We start from the raw sequence: 19,015 nt of genomic DNA, 5'->3' as shown, positions 1-19,015 counted from the left end.
CTGCAATTTTTCCCTTTAAAAACAATTGTCGAAATAGAGAAACAAACTAGAATATTGATTTCATATTTGAAAGAGGTTCAACTCATACTATTGTTGCTACATACTCTCTCCGTCCTTCGTCCCAAAATAAGTGACTTAACTTTGCGTTACTAAGGGAGTATTTTATTAGTTGTCTATGATAGAACTCTGACCCAGAATTCAAGGGAACTAATAAACCTATGGAGAAAGTAAAATTTAAGTCAGGTGCCTATGTTAACAAAACGGAAATCTTCCATCCGCACTACCAACGATCATGCACAAAAACAGAACCAAAATTCCACACAGCAACATCTGCTTACTAACAATTTTAGGTAAACGGTGTACGGAATAAATTATAACAAAATAAAAGAGCAAAAACATTTCCAACAACTAACACGAAGAATTCAATTGCATACAAGCATACTATATCTTACGATAACAGGGTATACCTGAATTAAGATAGTTATACGAGTCACGGACACAAACAGCACATAGTTGTTACCCAATATAACTCTGAATACTGGACGACTAACACGGGAACATGAACGCTAAACTGAGAAAACCAAATGCAAAAGGCATTTGTGATGAAGGCTTGCTACTATGAACAACTTTGAGCAGGCAATGGACAAATCAGCAGCAGACACCACACAAATGCGGAAAATCTTGCGCATGGGACTTGGTGAAAGGAGACAACTTGCTAGACCAGCCCCCAGTCCGTGTCGATGAAAATGCCACCATTATCATTATCCTGCATTAAGAAGTATGGCATGGTTAGATGTTCATCCCCTGTTAAAAGTCGTGAATTTAACATGAAAGATATAGTACGTACTACAAGTCCCCAAAATGGCAGATCACATAAAGATTAAGTAAACAGTGGGAGTGTAAGCTAAATGTATATGTTCAGTGCAATCATGCAGATAATATTAAGTACCTCAGTGTACTGTTAGTGTACTTTCCTATAATAATGTTACAGGAATCAAAAAGTACTAGTACCAAAATAAAAAGTACATCTTATCTTAAAAGGAATAGAACACCACACATGCATGTGGGTTCCATATGAAATAAAAAATGCATGTCCGGCTTCAGTGAAGTGCATGCACCACCATAAAAATGATGAGCCAGTGAGAAAATAGTTTGTCAAGATTACTATTTTTTCTAAGCTAGTCAACATTACTATGCAGATGCTAAATAGAAGCAAAATAGATGAAAGTTTGGCATTAAGATATATTCTGCTGAAAATGAAATACAAGAGGATCATACCGGCCTGAACATATCAACAACAATGTCATCCAGACCACCACTGAGCTCCCTTTGTAGCCCACTTGTCCCCACGAGATCATTGTTGTTGTAATTGAGCTGATTACCAACAGCTTGCTGATCAATCTTGCCATCCTGCAGAGAGGGAACACCGCCTGTATTCCCGCCATCCAGAGTCTGCCTTGGCACAACCGAATTGTCAATGCGAAGGTTTGGCAATGAAGTGTTGATGCCTGAGTTGCTGAACGCAAGGTTGCTATTGAGCGCCTCTCTCGAGTTTGTGCTGTTTCCAAAGGTGAATGGCGCTGCACCCTGATTGAATACCATTGGAAGGGTATTGCTAGCTAGTGGTGCTACTTGGTTCTGCATATCATTTCCCAGAGATGTAATCTGATTTGATGGTGGTGCATAGCTAGAGACAGGTTGCATCCTAGGGCCATTCCCATGCAAGCTTGCTTGGGACATGCTGCCGTTCTGACCAAGTTGCTGAATGTTGGACGGAACTGCAGTTTGCCAGGTGTTACTACTTCTTCCAAGATCTGGAAAGTGGGGAGAATCACTAGCGAATGAGCTAAATGAATCTGTCGAAGACGAATTTATCCGACCAAGGTGTTGCCTGTTGTTTGATTCAAGAGACTGAACTGCCCTATTTGTAGTAGCCAATGGGGCACCATTTGAAATGTTTGCAAAAGAGTTACCAGAAGTACCAGTACCCATGGTTGACATGTGTGCACCCCTGATCAGGTTACCATTATTGACACCCAAATCGTTCAGGGAAGTGCCCAGATTATTCTGGGCATGGCCAAGGTGAAGTGGCTGCGACTGTGGAGACAGCAACCCATGCATTCCGTATGCAGAAGGGGAGTTCATCCTTGCAACAAGGTTATTTGACTGGGAATGGCTGCTGGTTGGAACTGGTCGGTATCTACCGTACGCGTTGTTGTAGTGCCTGAAGACATCCATTGAATTCATATTGCTGTAAGCAGGGTTCCTTCCTCCAAGTGCAGCAACTAGATTAGCCTGTCTACTTGCATCCATACTCATCCTTTTCAGATACAGCCGGTACTTCTGAGATTATGATAAAACAGCAAGAATCAATGAATTAGAATGACATTCAAAAACAAAATAGAGGAATGAAGGCTAAGACATGATGAATCATCAAATGAACAGTTCCATACGGAACTCAACTGAACAGATTGAAAGATATGCTGACAGCAATAACTTTCTTCTTTTGGTAATAGTAGGAAACAAACATCGCAATATAAGTTATTTTAAATGGAGAACCAAGCACTAGCTCGGTCAGCTAGAGCTTACGGGCGTAAGCTCGCCCACCCTCGTTCAATCTGCAGGGAAGGCTCATTTCTATCTAATAACTAACGCACAGTCAAAAGGAGGGACTCTTACCCCTTTAGCCGACGTTTTTAAAAGTTACTTAATACTTAATTGGGGGATCACAAGAAAATAACATGTACCATTATACTGCAAATGAAAATGCTCTTTAATATTTATCAAAATTCAGAAACAAATCCTCTTTCGACTAGAGATTATGACTGGGATATAACAATTAGAAGTTGGGCTCCATAATAATATTTGTACAGACATAAAAAGAATGGTAACACGCATGGATAGAAACTGAACCTGCAGATGACTAGCAACATTCTCCCTGGTGATGTTCTCTACATTCATGAGGTCCAATATCTTCTTTGGAACAGCCTCTGTGTTTATGAACAGAGATATGTTATTACAGACGACATAATGAACCCAGAAAACAAATAGCTTTTATTAATGACGACGACGACATGAAGTGAGTTCTTACTGTCAATGCCAAGCTGGTTGACAGCAGCAACAAACTTCCGGTGCAGCTCCACAGACCACACAACCCTTGGCTTCTTCTGGGATGACGAGTCGCCGTTGTCATTACTGTTCTCATCAGAATCGTCACCATCATCTCCATTGTCATCTCTATCCCTCCGTGACTGCCTCTTGTTGCGGTTAGCACCACCATTCTCACCTTCAGCATTTGGCCCCTTCTGACCGGCATCATCATTGTCACTACCACGGTTCTTGGTATTCCGCCTAATCACATGTTGCCATATTGTCTTCAGCTGCTCAAGACGCACCGGCTTTAGCAGGTAGTCACATGCTCCATGAGTTATGCCCTTCATGACTGTCTGCGTCTCCCCATTTGCAGACAACACTGCATGACAGATAGTCATTGATCAGTTCCAGAATAAACAACAAAAAGTTAAAATGCATGACATTATTCACTTTGTTCATATGATCAGACGCTAACACACATGAAACACTAACTAGGAAACAATTGACCTTTTAGGAAAAATTAATAGCCATTCATTATAGTAGCAGGCCTTCTGTCCTTTCTCATTTCTTCTCCAGTTGTTACACGTGAAGCGCAATAACATGACACAGCCACCGTTCTCAGTTGATACAACGAGTGGTAGAGCAGGTAATCAATTATGCAATATGATCACGGTAATGAACATATATCTAACAAAAGTAGCAGTAGCACATCGAAGAACTATCTGCAATATATTGGAACTGGGAATCTTTCATTGGTTCCCTGACCCATGCACCAAGCTATGAGTAGCCTCCAACAGATCTGAACCACACAAATGAACGAAGACTTTTCATCTTCCTTCCCTAACAAAACTAGCAGTAGCACATCAAAGAACTATCTGCGATGTTTGCAGGTTAGCAGACATAACTCATCTCCAAAGTTCTGAAGCACCAAATGACATGAAATGAAACAAGTAGATTCACTCGACAATCATTTCCCAGCAATGATATCTTTTAGAGCATCGTTTACAAAGAGCGGCAGAGGATTAAGCAAGTTAGCCTTACTAATGACTGGGAGGTCCATCTCCAGACCGACAAGCTCGAGGAGCTTGAAACCATCCATGTCCGGCATGTGGACATCGCTGATGACGAGGTCAAACTGGTCCTTGTTCTCCCTGAGCATCCTGAGGGCGGTGGCTGCCTGCCCAGTGGTTGTAACTGCAACATCACAGCAGATCGAATCCAAACACATTAGCAAACCACCATAACAACACATTGCACACGCATAAATCTAGGTTTCGGAAGAATCACCGACGAGAAGAAGAGGAGGGCCGCACAAGATGAAAGGGGTGAAAGAAAATCCAAGCAAAAATTCCATCTAAGAAACATTAGCAGTTGTCACCGTGGAAATCTAAAACTAAAACCACGAGAAGAGACGTGCATGGGAGATCGTCCGATCTTGCATAGGTATTTGGACGGGAAAACGCAGATTCCAAAGCAAGGGTGATTCCCAATAAAGTGGCTACGCGAAGGGAAAAAAAAGGAAGATGAGAAATCGGCAAACACAATAATGACAAAAATCCAATCATAAATTGACATTACACAGCACCCTGCGAAAAATAGACCGACAGGGCAAGTGAAAAATAGGGAGCGTGAATAAATCGCAGAAAACCAGCGGTGTAAATGCAAAACTCGGGCGCCAAATCTCGCGAATAGCACGCGCATCAAGCAAACAAGCGATTGAATCTAAGGGAAAAATACACTGCGGTGGAACAGCACGGAACCGGGCGGGTCTGTGCTTTGCTTGAGACTTTGATTTGACAGCAATACAGATTCAACTCCTCCTGCTAGCCCTGGACCACGCTGGGGGGAGGAAGGGAGGGAGGGAGGGAAGGAAGAGGGTGCATGTTGGCGACGGCGATTCCCGTACCATGGTAGTCGCAGCGGCGCAGGAGGTTCTCGAGGACCTTGAGGCAGGTGGGGTCGTCGTCGACGGCGAGCACGCGCATGCCCACCGGGAACTTGTCCTTGCCGCCGCCGCCGTCCCCCCCGCCGCCGACCCTCCCCTCCACGGTCATCTTCCTTCCCCCCCGAGTCCCACACGGCACGGCCGGGCCACCTAATGCCCCGGCGAGCGGCGCGGGGACGGGCGTCGCTGGATCCTACAAATCCAAGCGGCGGGGAAAGGCGCGGCGGGCAGATAAAGCCAGGCAGCCGGCCGGGCAGCAGGGTCAAAGCAGGGGAGAGGGGAGGCAGGGAGCAGGGAGAGAGAGGGTGGGAGCGAGAGAGAGAGGACGCGAGCGTGGACGCAATAATAAGAGGGCGGGGCTGGGGGTGGGGTGGGGGGCGAATGGGGTCGATCAATGGGAAGGAATTCATGCAGTGCAAAGATGGTAACCTTTTCTTTTCTCCCCCCTCCCCCTCGTTTCCCTTTTACGCCTCCCCCCTCCTTCATGCGGCCATGCCATTTATTCCTGCCCCTCCATCCATCCATCCATCCATCGCAACGGGACGCATTTTCCTTTTCTGTTTCCTTTTCCGCTCGCTCGCTCGCTCGCTGCGCCCGTGCGTGCGTGCGTGCGGCCGGCTCCCGGTCGCCTTTCGGGCATAGCCATATCCGATGCCCCGTGCGCGTCCGTAACTACGAGCTTGCCAACTTTGCCATGCTCCGTCAAATCGTTGATCATCATCATTCATCAGACGCAAAAACTTGCACCCCACAAAAAGAATGCGTCGTGGCGTGTGGTTGTTGGACAGGAATGGTGGCGCCACTGGCCCAACAACTGCTTGGGGGCAGGGACAGCAATGGTTTTGGCGTCCATCTCTTTAACTAATGTTTCAGAGGCTTCTTTTTCTCTAAAAATACTGCCTGATGATGGCTTGATGCCGATGTGGGTCGAGCTGGCCGGGGCACGGCGGGCGTTCCCGCTCTACGGGGCTGATTGATTAAACTACGCACATGATAAGATTAGTGATGCACGACAGCTTAGCCATTACTACATCCATCTCTATTATCCTTGCTTGTTTACATTTTCCTTGATGATCCAATCAGCACGGCAGATCCACGGATCTATACTCTCTCTCCCTCCCTTCCTTGAAGTAAAGTATTTTTGCTACTATTCCAATCAAGGAAACTTTCTTACTCAACGGCCCAATGATTTCAATATGTTTAATCATTTCATGTAGGTTATAGTTTTTGCTTGCGAGCATTTTCCTTTGGGGTATCTTTGTTTTTAGAGGGAAGGAGGCGCGAGAAACGCCCGGCTTTAAATGAATAAAGCCTCAGCGACGGGCGGGAACAAGGTATCTTACAAAAAAAATAACCGCACAAGTTCGATTTAGTTCAAGTCGCACTTTCCAAGGTGATCGGATTGTCGTTTTCTAGCTCCAAACTCTCGTAAACTTTACTCCTATAAAGGAAAACGGGTTGCCTTTAGTTATGTGACTGGTTTGTCGTTTTGGGGCGGCATTCTTTACATCGTTTCTTCCAAATACACCGGGATTCCATCAGTTTTGGAAACACCGATCGGCCCATCGTATTCCGTCCCCGGTATTTCTCTCCCCTGGTATTCATCTCTCTATCGGTCGCCCAAGGTGGCCATGAGCGGACGCACCGCCATACGGATTTTGTCGGAGCCATATGGATCATGGGATTGGCAAGGCGCTTGACTCTCTCATGGATCCCTGGTGCGTGTGCCACCCCGCTGCTTGGCGGTTCTCGGTTAGAGCTCTTGTTGGCCGGCGGGTTGACACGACGACGAGCAGGCGGACTATGCTTTTTTTTCAGGTGCAGGGCGCGGGCTCGAGCAATTGCGAAACGAGTTATTCGAACCACTAGTCGTCGAAGACACGAGGAAGACGACGACGAGGCAATGAGGCCGACAAGCTCCATGCTGCTTGTGGGCCTGCACCCGGCTTGACTCTATATAGGCGGCAACAAGGTGGGTCTGAGAGCGCATAGGGTGGCGGGCATCCGGCAAGAAGTCACACTCTTAGACTAAAGCACCCCATATCCATTCATGAGATCAGCTCGAGGAGGTGTGCGGCGGTGGGATGAATAAGGAATTAGGGCCGGAGGAGCGCGCGGGAAGGCGGATGGGTACGTTCGCGTGCTAGAGGCGAGGCGGAGATGTGCAGCGGCGTGCTAGGGAGGAGGGTTGAGTCGACAGCGGCGGCTGTGATGATTGCGATGAATGGGTTGCTCGTAAAATACCGATTTTCTTCTATATGCGGTAAAATACATTGATGCGTTATTTCCGAGCTTATGAGCTTAGATGGCTCCCAAGGTAGCCTTAGACTTAAGAACATTCTAAGTGAATTAGGATTATGAAAACCGCTATATCAACCCCCCCCCCCCCGCCGACACACATACCGGTTATGCAAACAGTTAGCAAAGTCCATGAATTCATCTTAGCTTTTATATTTGGAGATGGGCTCATGTGAATGTGAGCGCATGATGAGCGTGTATTGTGTTGTGTGTGTTGTATGGGCTTCTTGAGTGCAATTTATTATCTTTTTTCATGGGTAAAAAATCTTTTAGTAATATGGTGAGAATATGCGTTTTCTCAAACCGACGCTGATCTAGCAATACTTCACCCATGGGATCACCCAAGCCGTTCTTATGTTAATAACAGTATTGTATGTAGTATCTTATGTTAATTTTATGTGCACATGAAATGGCTGCTGTTCCCATCAAGTGCCTGCACGGCCAGTCTATGATTGGTTCACACCCTGTGCTTGTACTTGCGATAATGTACTTTTCCACCCATTTTATATACGGAGTTATTCTGTGGCAATACTCTAAGGTATCAACTTGCCCTCGCGGAATCTCGTGGACACAGAGCGCCGCAGGCTCTTTTACAAGTTTTGAAAAATAGCCTGGACCATAAAAGAAATCGGGTGTCATTGTCAGAGCAACGAGCAATGCGCCAGCTAGACCAGGATTTTATTTTTCTTTTATTGAGAATCGCTTCAAGAACGTGCGAATTGTGTGTACTACTGCTGTGCGTGAGAACAAGTCGTCGTGCTACGTGAGATCAAGGTGACATGATGAGTACGTGGCGAGGACAAATAATACACGGAAAAGACAGCGTGCAATACATTAGAGCTGTTTAATGCAGTGAATTACTGGAAAATATTCTGTAATAAGGGACTACAATTAACAGCACGGAGCTGTTTAATGCAGTACATTTTGCTGGAAATATTTTGTAATAAGGCGTTTATGTTGGTTTTCGATTTCTCGTAGTATAGCTGTGCGTATAAATTGCATCAGACGATATAGTATTTATTGAGAATATATTCCATTTACTGCCTTGCATTAATAGTAGTACGAAATAGGTAGAAGCGGGCTTCACCAGCAGTGCCCCGGCTACAATAATCCAAGGTATATTTTAAGGACCCCCACTAACCCAACATATCCAGCCCTATATGCAAAGGCGAAATATCAATGGCCAGCGTGATCTGCCAACCGAGAAAGCTCCCTCACATCACATATTTGAGGTTTTTTTTTTTGGGTGTGTGTTCTCGTTTATTTGTTTTATCTTCCGCGTGCATGGACCACATCTCGATCGCCTTTCCGCTGAATGGTAGAGGCCGAACCCCTCCATGCATCCTAATCCTAGAGGCCAACGTCACATCTAACACTAGCCCATATATTTGTCCTGATGTAGTATCATGCACATGGACATAGCGGGGGTCCCTCTCATATTCCAAGTGGCATCAGGTCTCTTCTGTGTGCCCTCCACTTCCAACATCAACATGAGTATGGGTGGTGATGAGAAACATAATGTGCACTTCAACAAAACCTACTAGAAAACTAAAATTATGGTGTGCCTCTGTTTCTCCGTCGGTATGTCTACATCGTGAAAAACTATCTTCTTTTTATGAGTTTGAACGTACACACATGTATATCGAACTATATGTGCTTCCTCTGGGCCGGATGGAAACATAAGTCGGACACGGGTTCTTACTTCTTACATCTTTGATTTGGCTCTCGAAAAAATTTGTTATATGTTAGAAAATATATTTTTAGATTCGTCATTGGATGAAGTTTCTCATATATATTTTTGTGGCGTATTATGTATGTTTCACCATGCCAGAATTATATTCCCGTCTGGGGGGACATCGTTTCTCCACATAAACCGTGTATAATTGCTTGGTGGACATGGGTCAGGCTAAGAATATGGCCAATCATATGAAGCAACTGTAATATATATATATATATATATATATATATAATTAAAGCAAATCAAAGAGAATGGGAGCTCACCGAGGGCTTTTGACGATGCACCTCACCCATGAATTTGGGCGCCCAAGAGAGGAGTGTGGAGGAGAATGCGGGGAAGGAGTAGTAAACGATGATTGTTGCCGCCCTCTGGTGGAAGAACATGGACACGAACAGGCTCAGACAGGCGGTGGGGTGGAGCTCAGACATCGAAGGGTGGGAAGGAACTCACTGCAGGGGCGGCGGCGGAGTTGGGGTATCGAACATCGGGAAGGACCTCGCAGAGGGGCGGCGCAACTCTCAGCTTGGGCGGAGATGCACAAACAAACAACAAGAGGGGCAGGCATCAGAGCTTTGGCTCAAGAACACCTTCCTCCATCGTGATGACAGTAGATCAGTTGTCCTTACACAACCCTAGTTGGAGGAGGAGGGCGGGATCGATCCCCCATAGCGTAGAGGAGTGGTGGCGGCGCAAAGAGGAAACGAGGGAGATCGAGTGGAACATGGGCGTGTAGGATGTAGGGTAATATAGGGAAATAGTGATTGGGGTTCGCTAGTGCTATGATGAGAGTACCCCTCTACCGGGGAGGAAATCATGGCATGCCACCGCGGGGTTGTCCCGTGTGATCCAGGTCGTCCATAGCACGATCTGCAACCTAAAATCTCAAAGCTCTAAGAATCGCTCTTATTCATCACCTATTAAGAATTAGAGATATGAGGAGGCACTTCTCCTATCTCGAGTTGATCACCTTTTGCTGGTCTAAGGGTCTATCCTTCATTTTGACATCGACCAACATCTAAGTGCCCCTACCATTCTTTTGACAACAAAAAAAAGCATGTATAGGTATTCCTAAAACTCAACGATTTGTGTAGGCTCATATTAATGGTAATGGTTGGTTAATTGATGCCCACCTTTTGCCACGATTATCTATAATGGCAAAAAATGTGTGGTTAACAAAATGATCATTGCCAGCGTGGCAAGAGTTGACAAGAATAAGCATATAGGCAAGGTGGACCATATTACTAACATGTATATTATCATATTATGGCAAGCCATGGTGGTGTGGAAATGCACCAAATATATATTAATTAGAAACTATATCATGGGGAAGAGAAACTATAGAAGAATCGTCGACTACATAATAAGTGCCATATGGACCATAGACTACAAAAAAACAACTCTAGAAGAGTCGCCATCCATCCCTTAGTCGCCATATTTTTAAGAAATACCTCCATATCTGGCCTCTCAACCTCCATGTTAAGGTATACTTTGGGATGCACGCCATAATTTCCTGGGCATGCTGGAGGGAAATTTCCTCAACCACCTCACTCGGAATCGAGCATCGCCGCCATAAATGAAATTATCATTGTAAGAATCAAGTCAACACCATTAGAATCAAGTCTTTGTCACTGGAATCGCGTCATCGCTTGTGTCACTTCCCACCCTCACAAAGATTCATGCACATTCGTGATGGAGGCCTTAGAGACGGATCTTGTTGACATGCTCATGAGTGACACCAAGTTCATCAAGATAGTCACTTAGACCTGTGTTCTTGAACTCGGTGCCATTGTCTCTTATGGTGTGCTTGATCATGAAGCCATAATTCGTCACGGCCCGGTTTGAGAATTGTCTAAAGACATCCTGCACTTCAGTTTTGTACATGATGATATGCACCCAGGTGTAGTGAGAGAAGTCGTCAACTATGACGAAACCATATAGTGATGCTGCATTGGTTAGTGTGGAATTAGAACCAAACAGATCCATATGAAGCAAATCAAAGGGACGAGTAGTGGTCATGATTGTCTTCGAGGGGTGCTTTGATCTCGTCATCTTCCTCGCCTCACAAGCATCACAAAGATGATCCTTGACGAATTTAACACCCTCAACGCCTATGATGTGATTTTTATTCACAAGAATGCTCAAAATTCTCATGCCAACATGTCCAAGTCGGCGATGCCATAGCCAGCATTCTGAAGCTTTTGCCAACAGACATGTGGAAGGTTGTGGACATGCAGAGAAATCTACAATATACAAGTCACCTCTTCGAAATCCTTCGAAGACTTTGGATTTGTCATAGTCCAACAGCTCAATGCATTGAAATTTGCCAAAGATGACAATCATATCAAGATCACAAAACATTGAGACATACATGAGGTTGTATCCAAGGGATTAAACAAACATCACTTTATCCATGTGTCGATCCTTTGAGATAGCAACCTTACCTAGACCCAATACCTTGCTTTCCCCTTTGTCAGCGTATGTGATATATGCTTCAGATGTGACGGAGTAAGGGGAGCACCAGTGAGTAAATTCCTATGACAATTCATATGATTTGTGCAACCATTGTTCATTATCCATTCAGTGGCTTTGGGTGAGTTTTCCTGTAGAAACATTAGTCCGACTTACAAACTCATATACTTCAGAGTGAAGAATATGACAATCAAAATCGTGAGAGAGAATTTCATCAAGCGGTAGTAATTTTAGCAGCATATAGAACGTGAGAAATGAACAATTCATTTCATCATGATTATTTTGCGTCCCATCAAGCATTTCTCAGATCTCCAGCAATTTCATAACACGTTGAATTTCTTCTAGAGACCTGACCCTACAGATGAAATTAGTTATTCTTCTTAAGCACTGATACGTCTTCATAAGATCTACTTTTCCAAACACTCTTGCTCTTGTTTTGGACTCTATTTGCATGATTTGAATGAAACTAACTCGGACTGATGATGTTTTCAGCAGAATTGCTATGGTGTTTTTTGTGCAGAAATCAAAGTTCTCGGATTGACTTGAAAATTTACGGAGAATATTTGTGGAATATATAAAAAATATTGGTGGAAAATATACCAGAGGGGGGCCACCCATGAGCCACAAGCTCAGGGGCGCACCCTATAGGCTTGTGGGTCCCCTGGACCTCCGGCAACCCTAACTCTGACTCCATAAATACCTATATGCCAAGACAAAAATCAAAGAGAAGGAATCATCACGTTTCATGATACGAAGTGGCCTCCACCTCCTGTTCTTCATCGGGAGGGCTGATCTGGAGTCTGTTCGGGGCTCCGGAGAGGGGAAATCGATGTCGTCGTCATCATCAACCTTACCCAATCACCAATTTTCTGATGATCGCTGCCAGGAGTGAGTAATTCCTTTGTAGGCTTGCTGCACAGTCATGGGTTGGATGAGATTTATCATGTAGTCAAGTTATTTTTGTTAGGGCTTGATCCCTAGTATCCACTGTGTTCTGAGATTGATGTTTCTATGACTTTGCTATGCTTAATGCTTGTCACTAGGGCCCGAGTGCCATGATTTCAGATCTGAACCTATTATGTTTTCATGAATATATGTGTGTTCTTGATCCTATCTTGCAAGTTATATGCACCTATTACGAGTTATGATCCGCATACCCCAAGGTGACAATAATTGGGATTCTTTCCGGTGATTACCGTAGTTTGAGGAGTCACTACTAGGGAAAGGCCTAGTAGTAGCGCTTGTTTTATAGCTAGCAGTAGCGCTTGTACAAGCGCTACCACTAAGGCGCTACAGCTAACTGGTAGCAGTAACACTGGAAAGCGAGCGCTACTGCTATACCTAGTTAGCAGTAGCGCTTTTTTTTGCAAGAGCGCTACTGATAATAGTAAGTACTAGTAGCGTTTCTTTTGAAAAGCGTTGCTGCTAACTTTTCCTGTATTTTTGAAAATGCAGCTTATTTTCACTGTAGGTTTTATATACAGTACTTTCATCATATGATTTTATGACCATGATTAGTTATTATATAACAGTAGGTGATCTAGTTTGGATTAGTAGTACTTTCAACATGCACCACATGTTGCCTCCACTTGAATCTAATCCATATTCATTTCACCTACTGATATATATATAATAACTCATCATGCTCATACAACAACTTAGCATCATGCATCATTGATCATAATAATAAATAACTCATCATTGGTATCATAATAACAAATCCTACTCATCATCATATAACTTCTACTCGTTATCATCATAACAAGTCATACTCATCATCATCATAGTCATCTAACCAACCCTACTTAATTGTTCTTAGCACATGATCATGAGTATTAGCTAGGACCTAAATACCCTCTCTAAGGTAAAATAGCATAAAACAAGATAGGCCCTGACTCTCCATCATGGAGAATGGAGATTATCCTGTCTCTAATTCTTGCCTTTCGCACAATGTTGCTTCCAAGTAGCTCCCTACGATTGACCATACATTTTTCTAATCTTTGATTTTCATGTCTTCATCGGTTTTAGAAATCCGGTATGAACAGCAGTGATGCATAGGATGACCTGGCTGTAAGTTCATAACATCAAGGCGAACATTCGGAAACATCAGATGAGGCACACAATCCTTCAGGATTTTCTGTTGGAAAACATAGTAATAACTTCGTAGTTAGCAATGTAGTTGAGTTTTAGAAGAATTTATGCAAAAGATGCACGGATATCGTAATAGTAAAAATTCTTATCATGACATCTCCATGGATGTTACCGTAGTTCAAACGTGCACTAGTGGCACATATTGACCATAATGTGGAGGAGTTTGATAATAGATATTGTAATTCTCAAGATCAGTAATAAATGAGATCAGATGATTTTTCTCCTGATAAGTTAATTCTAAGCCATCGGTGTTGTAGGTTCTGTCTACCATCTTCCGCACATTCTTTGAAGAATGAAAATAAGCTATCAATGGAAATAAGCTTTCAACTATTATGAAATAAACAATACAAATTACTTAATAACTATGTTTGAGATACTCACATATTGGTAGAATTGGAAGCGTATCAACAAGGACCCAAATGTCCATATTGTCTTGGCAATGTTAGGATCACCAAGATCCATGGTGACATGCATACCCTCATGAAAATCATACATCTTGCAAAGTGCTTCCCAATTAGGGTAACCAAAATGGGATTCGCTCTCAGAATTGTGTAGATTTATATCAAAATCCATACCATGATGGGTCCTTAGGTGAATTATCTTTGTTTCCATACTTTCATGATCTTCAAAATCCATCCTCTCCAAGACATAGCGTCTTGCATGGCATGGGATAAGCTAGTCGAATTGTAAAATACGAAAATTACATGTTGAAGTAGCAGAAGTCGTGCTTAATTATGAAAAAACACTTGTTGTCGTTGCATACCGTTTCAACATCGAATGTCTCCTGGAGCTTAATGTTGAAGCGCCGACCTTCATCCAGGTGAGGCCTGTCGCACAGACCCCGGTCGTCGCCGCACCAGTCGCACTCCTCTAGGAGACTTTCGTCGTCCGATGACGACATTTACTAGGTTCATAATTCAAAGATTAAACTTGTACAATTAAATATATGTACCACAAAAACTAAATTAGATCATTATTATTCATCATGGGTTGACTATTGGTCTGCCGAGTCTTTTCTTGAAAACTCTCATCTCACGTGGTGTATACATTCGACCGTTGGTGATGATCGCTCCTCCTTTTCGTCCCTGAGTGCATTACACCAAAATGTCTAGCACACGGGAACGAAGGAGAAGCGACCCCCACGACAACAGTCGGGATTTTTCGTCCTCTCATATATGGTGGAGACTCTCCCTCACTGATTCCTCTCAGACATTTATGATCGTCAGTGATGGTCGTTACTCCTCCTTCCCCTAGTGCATAACAAAGGTTTAGCACAAGGAAAAGAAGGAGAAACAACCCCTACAACAACAGTCGGGATTCTTCGTCCTCTCTCATATATGGTGGACACACTCCCTCACTGATTTTTCGACCGTCGGTGATGGTCGTTATTCCTCCTTCCCCTTGTTCATAGCAAAGGTCTAGCACAAGGAGAAGAAGGAAAAACGACCCCTAGGACAACAGTCGGGATTCTTCTTCTCTCATATATGGTGAAAACTTTCTCCCTCACTCATTTGTTGACTGTCATGTATGGAGCCTCGACGGACTTAGAGTCAACCCGAAATGTCGTTTAATTATTGTTGGGGAACGCAGTAATTTCAAAAAAATTCCTACGCACACGCAAGATCATGGTGATGCATAGCAACGAGAGGGGAGAGTATCGTCTACGTACCCTCGTAGACCGTAAGCGGAAGCGTTATGACAATGCTTTTGATGTAGTCGTACGTCTTCACGATCGACCGATTTAGTACCGAAGATACGACACCTCCGTGATCTGCACACGTTCGGCTCGGTGACGTCCCGCGAACTCATGATCCAGTAGAGCTTCGAGGGAGAGTTTCGTCAGCACGACGGCGTGATGACGGTGATGATGTTTCTACCGAAACAGGGCTTCACCTAAGCACCGCTATGATATTACCGAGGTGGATTATAGTGGAGGGGGGGGGTTGCACCACACATGGCTAAACATCAATGATCAACTTGTGTGTCTATGGGGTGCCCCCTCCCCCATATATAAAGGAGTGGAGGAGGGGAGGGGCCGACCCTCTCTATGGCGCGCCCTAGGGGAGTCCTACTCCCACCGGGAGTAGGATTCCCCCCTTCCATGTAGTAGTAGGAGAGAAGGAAGGGGAGGAGAGGAGAAAGGAAGGGGGCGGCCCCCTCCCAATTCAGATTGGGCTAGGGGGGCGCGCCTCCCACCTTTTCCTTCCCTCTCCTCTTTTCCACTAAGGGCCAATAAGGCCCATATACTCCCCGGGGGGTTCCGGTAACCTCCCGGTACTCCGAAAAATGCCCGTACTCATCCGGAACCATTCCGATGTCCAAACATAGGCTTCCAATATATCGATTTTTATGTCTCAACCATTTCGAGACTCCTCGTGATGTCCATGATCAAATCCGGGACTCCAAACGACCTTCGGTACATCAAAACACATAAACTCGTAATGCCGATCATCACCGAACATTAAGCGTGCGGACCCTACGGGTTCGAGAACTATGTAGACATGACCGAGACATGTCTTCGGTCAATAACCAATAGCGGAACCTGGATGCTCATATTGGTTCCTACATATTCTACGAAGATCTTTATCGGTCAAACCACATAACAATATACGTTGTTCCCTTTGTCATCGGTATGTTACTTGCCCGAGATTCGATCGTCGGTATCTCAATACCTAGTTCAATCTCGTTACCGGCAAGTCTCTTTACTCGTTCCGTAATGCTACATCCCGTAACTAACTCATTAGCTACATTGCTTGCAAGGCTTATAGTGATGTACATTACCGAGAGGGCCCAGAGATACCTCTCCGATAATTGGAGTGACAAATCCTAATCTTGATCCATGCTAACTCAACAAACACCATCAGAGACACCTGTAGAGCACCTTTATAATCACCCAGTTATGTTGTGACGTTTGGTAGCACACAAAGTGTTCATCCGGTATTCGGTTGTTGCATGATCTCATAGTCATAGGAACATGTATAGTCATGGAGAAAGCAATAGCAACAAACTAAACGATCTGTGCTAAGCTAACGGATGGGTCAAGTCAATCACATCATTCTCTAATGATGTGATCCCGTTAATGAAATGACAACTCATGTCTATGGTTAGGAAACATAACCATCATTGATCAACGAGCTAGTCAAGTAGAGGCAAACTAGTGACACTCTGTTTGTCTATGTATTCACACATGTACTAAGTTTCCGGTTAATACAATTCTAGCATGAATAATAAACATTTATCATGATATAAGGAAATATAAATAACAACTTTATTATTGCCTCTAGGGCATATTTCCTTCAATTATCTTTCTAGAAAATCCAGGCCACGCGATATTTCCTACATATTCTAGCACAAGTCATGCCAAAATTCACGGAAAAATCCAGCATGACCTTTGCTAAAAGGACATCTCGAGCGCCTGAAATTTGCCGGAACAGAAATTAATCAACACTCTGGTAAAACATAGGCCACTTGGAGGTGTTACCTGCAAACATGGCCAGCCACTTGGGCAAGCACATATCCTATTTGAGCAACACAAGATATACATGTTTATATCTATATCATTTCAATGGTTGAAAATATGAATAAAAATATTTCAAAATATCTTATAAGACTCATATTGACATGGATATTTGGCTGGTCTCACCTCGAGGTCGGAGGGGGTCGGTGACGGGGACGACGGCGGGGATGATGGAGGGGCTCCTTGATTTCTGCAAAAACAAAACCCTATAAGCTATCGACTAATCAAATGCATACGCCTTGCATATTGCTCTTCAATTTGAGCATTCAAAATAGGAGTAGTTCTCCAATTTGAGCATTCAATAAGCAAAACCAAATCATAAAATAAATTATTATTCAAATTAGCATGCATTCAATAGGCAAAACTAAATCATCTCTTGCGTCCGTACATCGTCGAATATTATCACTAATACATCTTGAATAGTATCATACATATAACACCACTAATACAGCTAAAACCCTAACGAACGGCGGGTATCGGCGCAGGCGGTGGACACCCAAAAAGAAGGAACCATCGCAGGATCATAGCTCTAATGAGATCGCTGAAGAACCTGCCAGGTATTGGAGAACTTGTCCCCAACGCAACCATGTAGTGACGGACGTGCTTGTCCTCCTCGCTGACACAGTGACGTACCACCTCCGCGGGGTCCTCAAGCCTCTGCACTGTCACTGGCCCACGCGACCGACACCAAAGAAGGTTCGGGTCAATGAAGGGCTGGCTCCTCACCAAGCTGCGCCCCCGGAAGGTAGCACCTCCCACTACCAGCCCGACGGAGCCCAGTCCCAGACATGGCCCCTTTGATCAAGCAGGCCTCCTCCGCCGAGTCGACGATGAGGATGCGGGATAAGCATCGTCAACATCGATGCGAGAATAATTGCTTTAACTAAAAAAATAACAACAAATGTGACATGTTGAACATGGTTCGATCATAACTAGGGTCATACTACATTATTCTAAGATTAAACACCTAAATTATATTAACTACACCTAATTAAAAACCTACATTTTCAAAATGGTTCGATCATAACTAGCTAGGGTTCATACCACATTATTCTAAAATTAAACACCTAAGATCATTACCTACTACATTATTCTAAGATTTAACCTAAAATTTTCAACTTGCTAGGGTTCAAAATTAGCTAGGGAGGAGGAGAGAGGAGGGAGGAGTACCTCTCGGTGGAGGACGAGCGGCGGGGGGGGGGGGGGGGCCGACAGGGGGGGGGGGCGGAGGGGGGGGGACATGGGAGGGCGGCCGACGGGGGAGGATGACGGCACGGGGGAGGGTGGCCGACGGGGGAGGAGAGCCGACGCGGGCGAGGGCGGCCGGCGGGAGAAGACCGGCTCGGGGAACGGCGGCGCGCGGCAGAGGCGCGCGAGTGAGAGTGTGTCAGGGGAAAACTGAGGTCGAGGCGGGTCGGAGCATGGATAAGGTGTGTGTAGTAGTAGCGCTTGTATGTAGAAAGCGCTACTGCTATGTACAATAGCAGTAGCGCTTTCTACATACAAGCGCTACTAGTATGCCTGGCCTGGCGGCAACGGTCTGGCAATTGTAGTAGTAGCGTGTTTTATGAATACAGCGCTAGTAGAAAGTGCATAGTAGCAGCGCTTTCCGTGGCCAAGCGCTACTCATAAGTAGTAGCAACGGTTGCTTTTAAAAAGCACTACTACTAAGCTCATGTGTATAGGCATTTCCCTAGTAGTGAGTTCATGTATTCACTAAGAGCCGCATCCGGGATCTCTTCGAGGGAGATTTTAGTTTGGTTATGGTAGTGCAAGTCATGCTGGTTCGTCAAGTCCAGCCGTT

At 44.5% G+C, this 19,015-nt stretch overlaps 1 protein-coding gene across 1 annotated transcript; it reads right to left on the bottom strand.

Moving 5' to 3' along the window:
* Positions 1–409: 409 nt before the first annotated feature.
* On the bottom strand, positions 410–5,403 carry LOC125516927 (two-component response regulator ORR24). The gene is made up of 6 exons (XM_048682185.1): positions 5,000–5,403; positions 4,135–4,287; positions 3,092–3,472; positions 2,914–2,990; positions 1,279–2,343; positions 410–766 (listed from the first exon to the last, which is right to left on the bottom strand). The coding sequence occupies exons 1-6, from the start codon at positions 5,145–5,147 to the stop codon at positions 716–718; spliced, it is 1,875 nt and encodes a 624-aa protein (XP_048538142.1). The 5' UTR covers positions 5,148–5,403; the 3' UTR covers positions 410–715.
* Positions 5,404–19,015: the final 13,612 nt, after the last annotated feature.

This window comes from Triticum urartu, chromosome 6 (genome assembly GCF_003073215.2).
Source record: "Triticum urartu cultivar G1812 chromosome 6, Tu2.1, whole genome shotgun sequence".
Lineage (NCBI taxonomy): Eukaryota > Viridiplantae > Streptophyta > Magnoliopsida > Poales > Poaceae > Triticum > Triticum urartu.
This window is presented reverse-complemented; position numbering and strand designations above follow the sequence as displayed.

Excerpts from the sequence above, each read along its gene's own strand:
- LOC125516927 (XM_048682185.1), bottom strand. The coding sequence starts at position 5,147 with ATGACCGTGGAGGGGAGGGTCGGCGGCGGGGGGGACGGCGGCGGCGGC. Across the intron at positions 2,344-2,913 it reads ATGTTGCTAGTCATCTGCAG|AAGTACCGGCTGTATCTGAA; the intron begins GTTCAGTTTCTA and ends TCATAATCTCAG. Across the intron at positions 767-1,278 it reads TTGTTGATATGTTCAGGCCG|GATAATGATAATGGTGGCAT; the intron begins GTATGATCCTCT and ends TTCTTAATGCAG.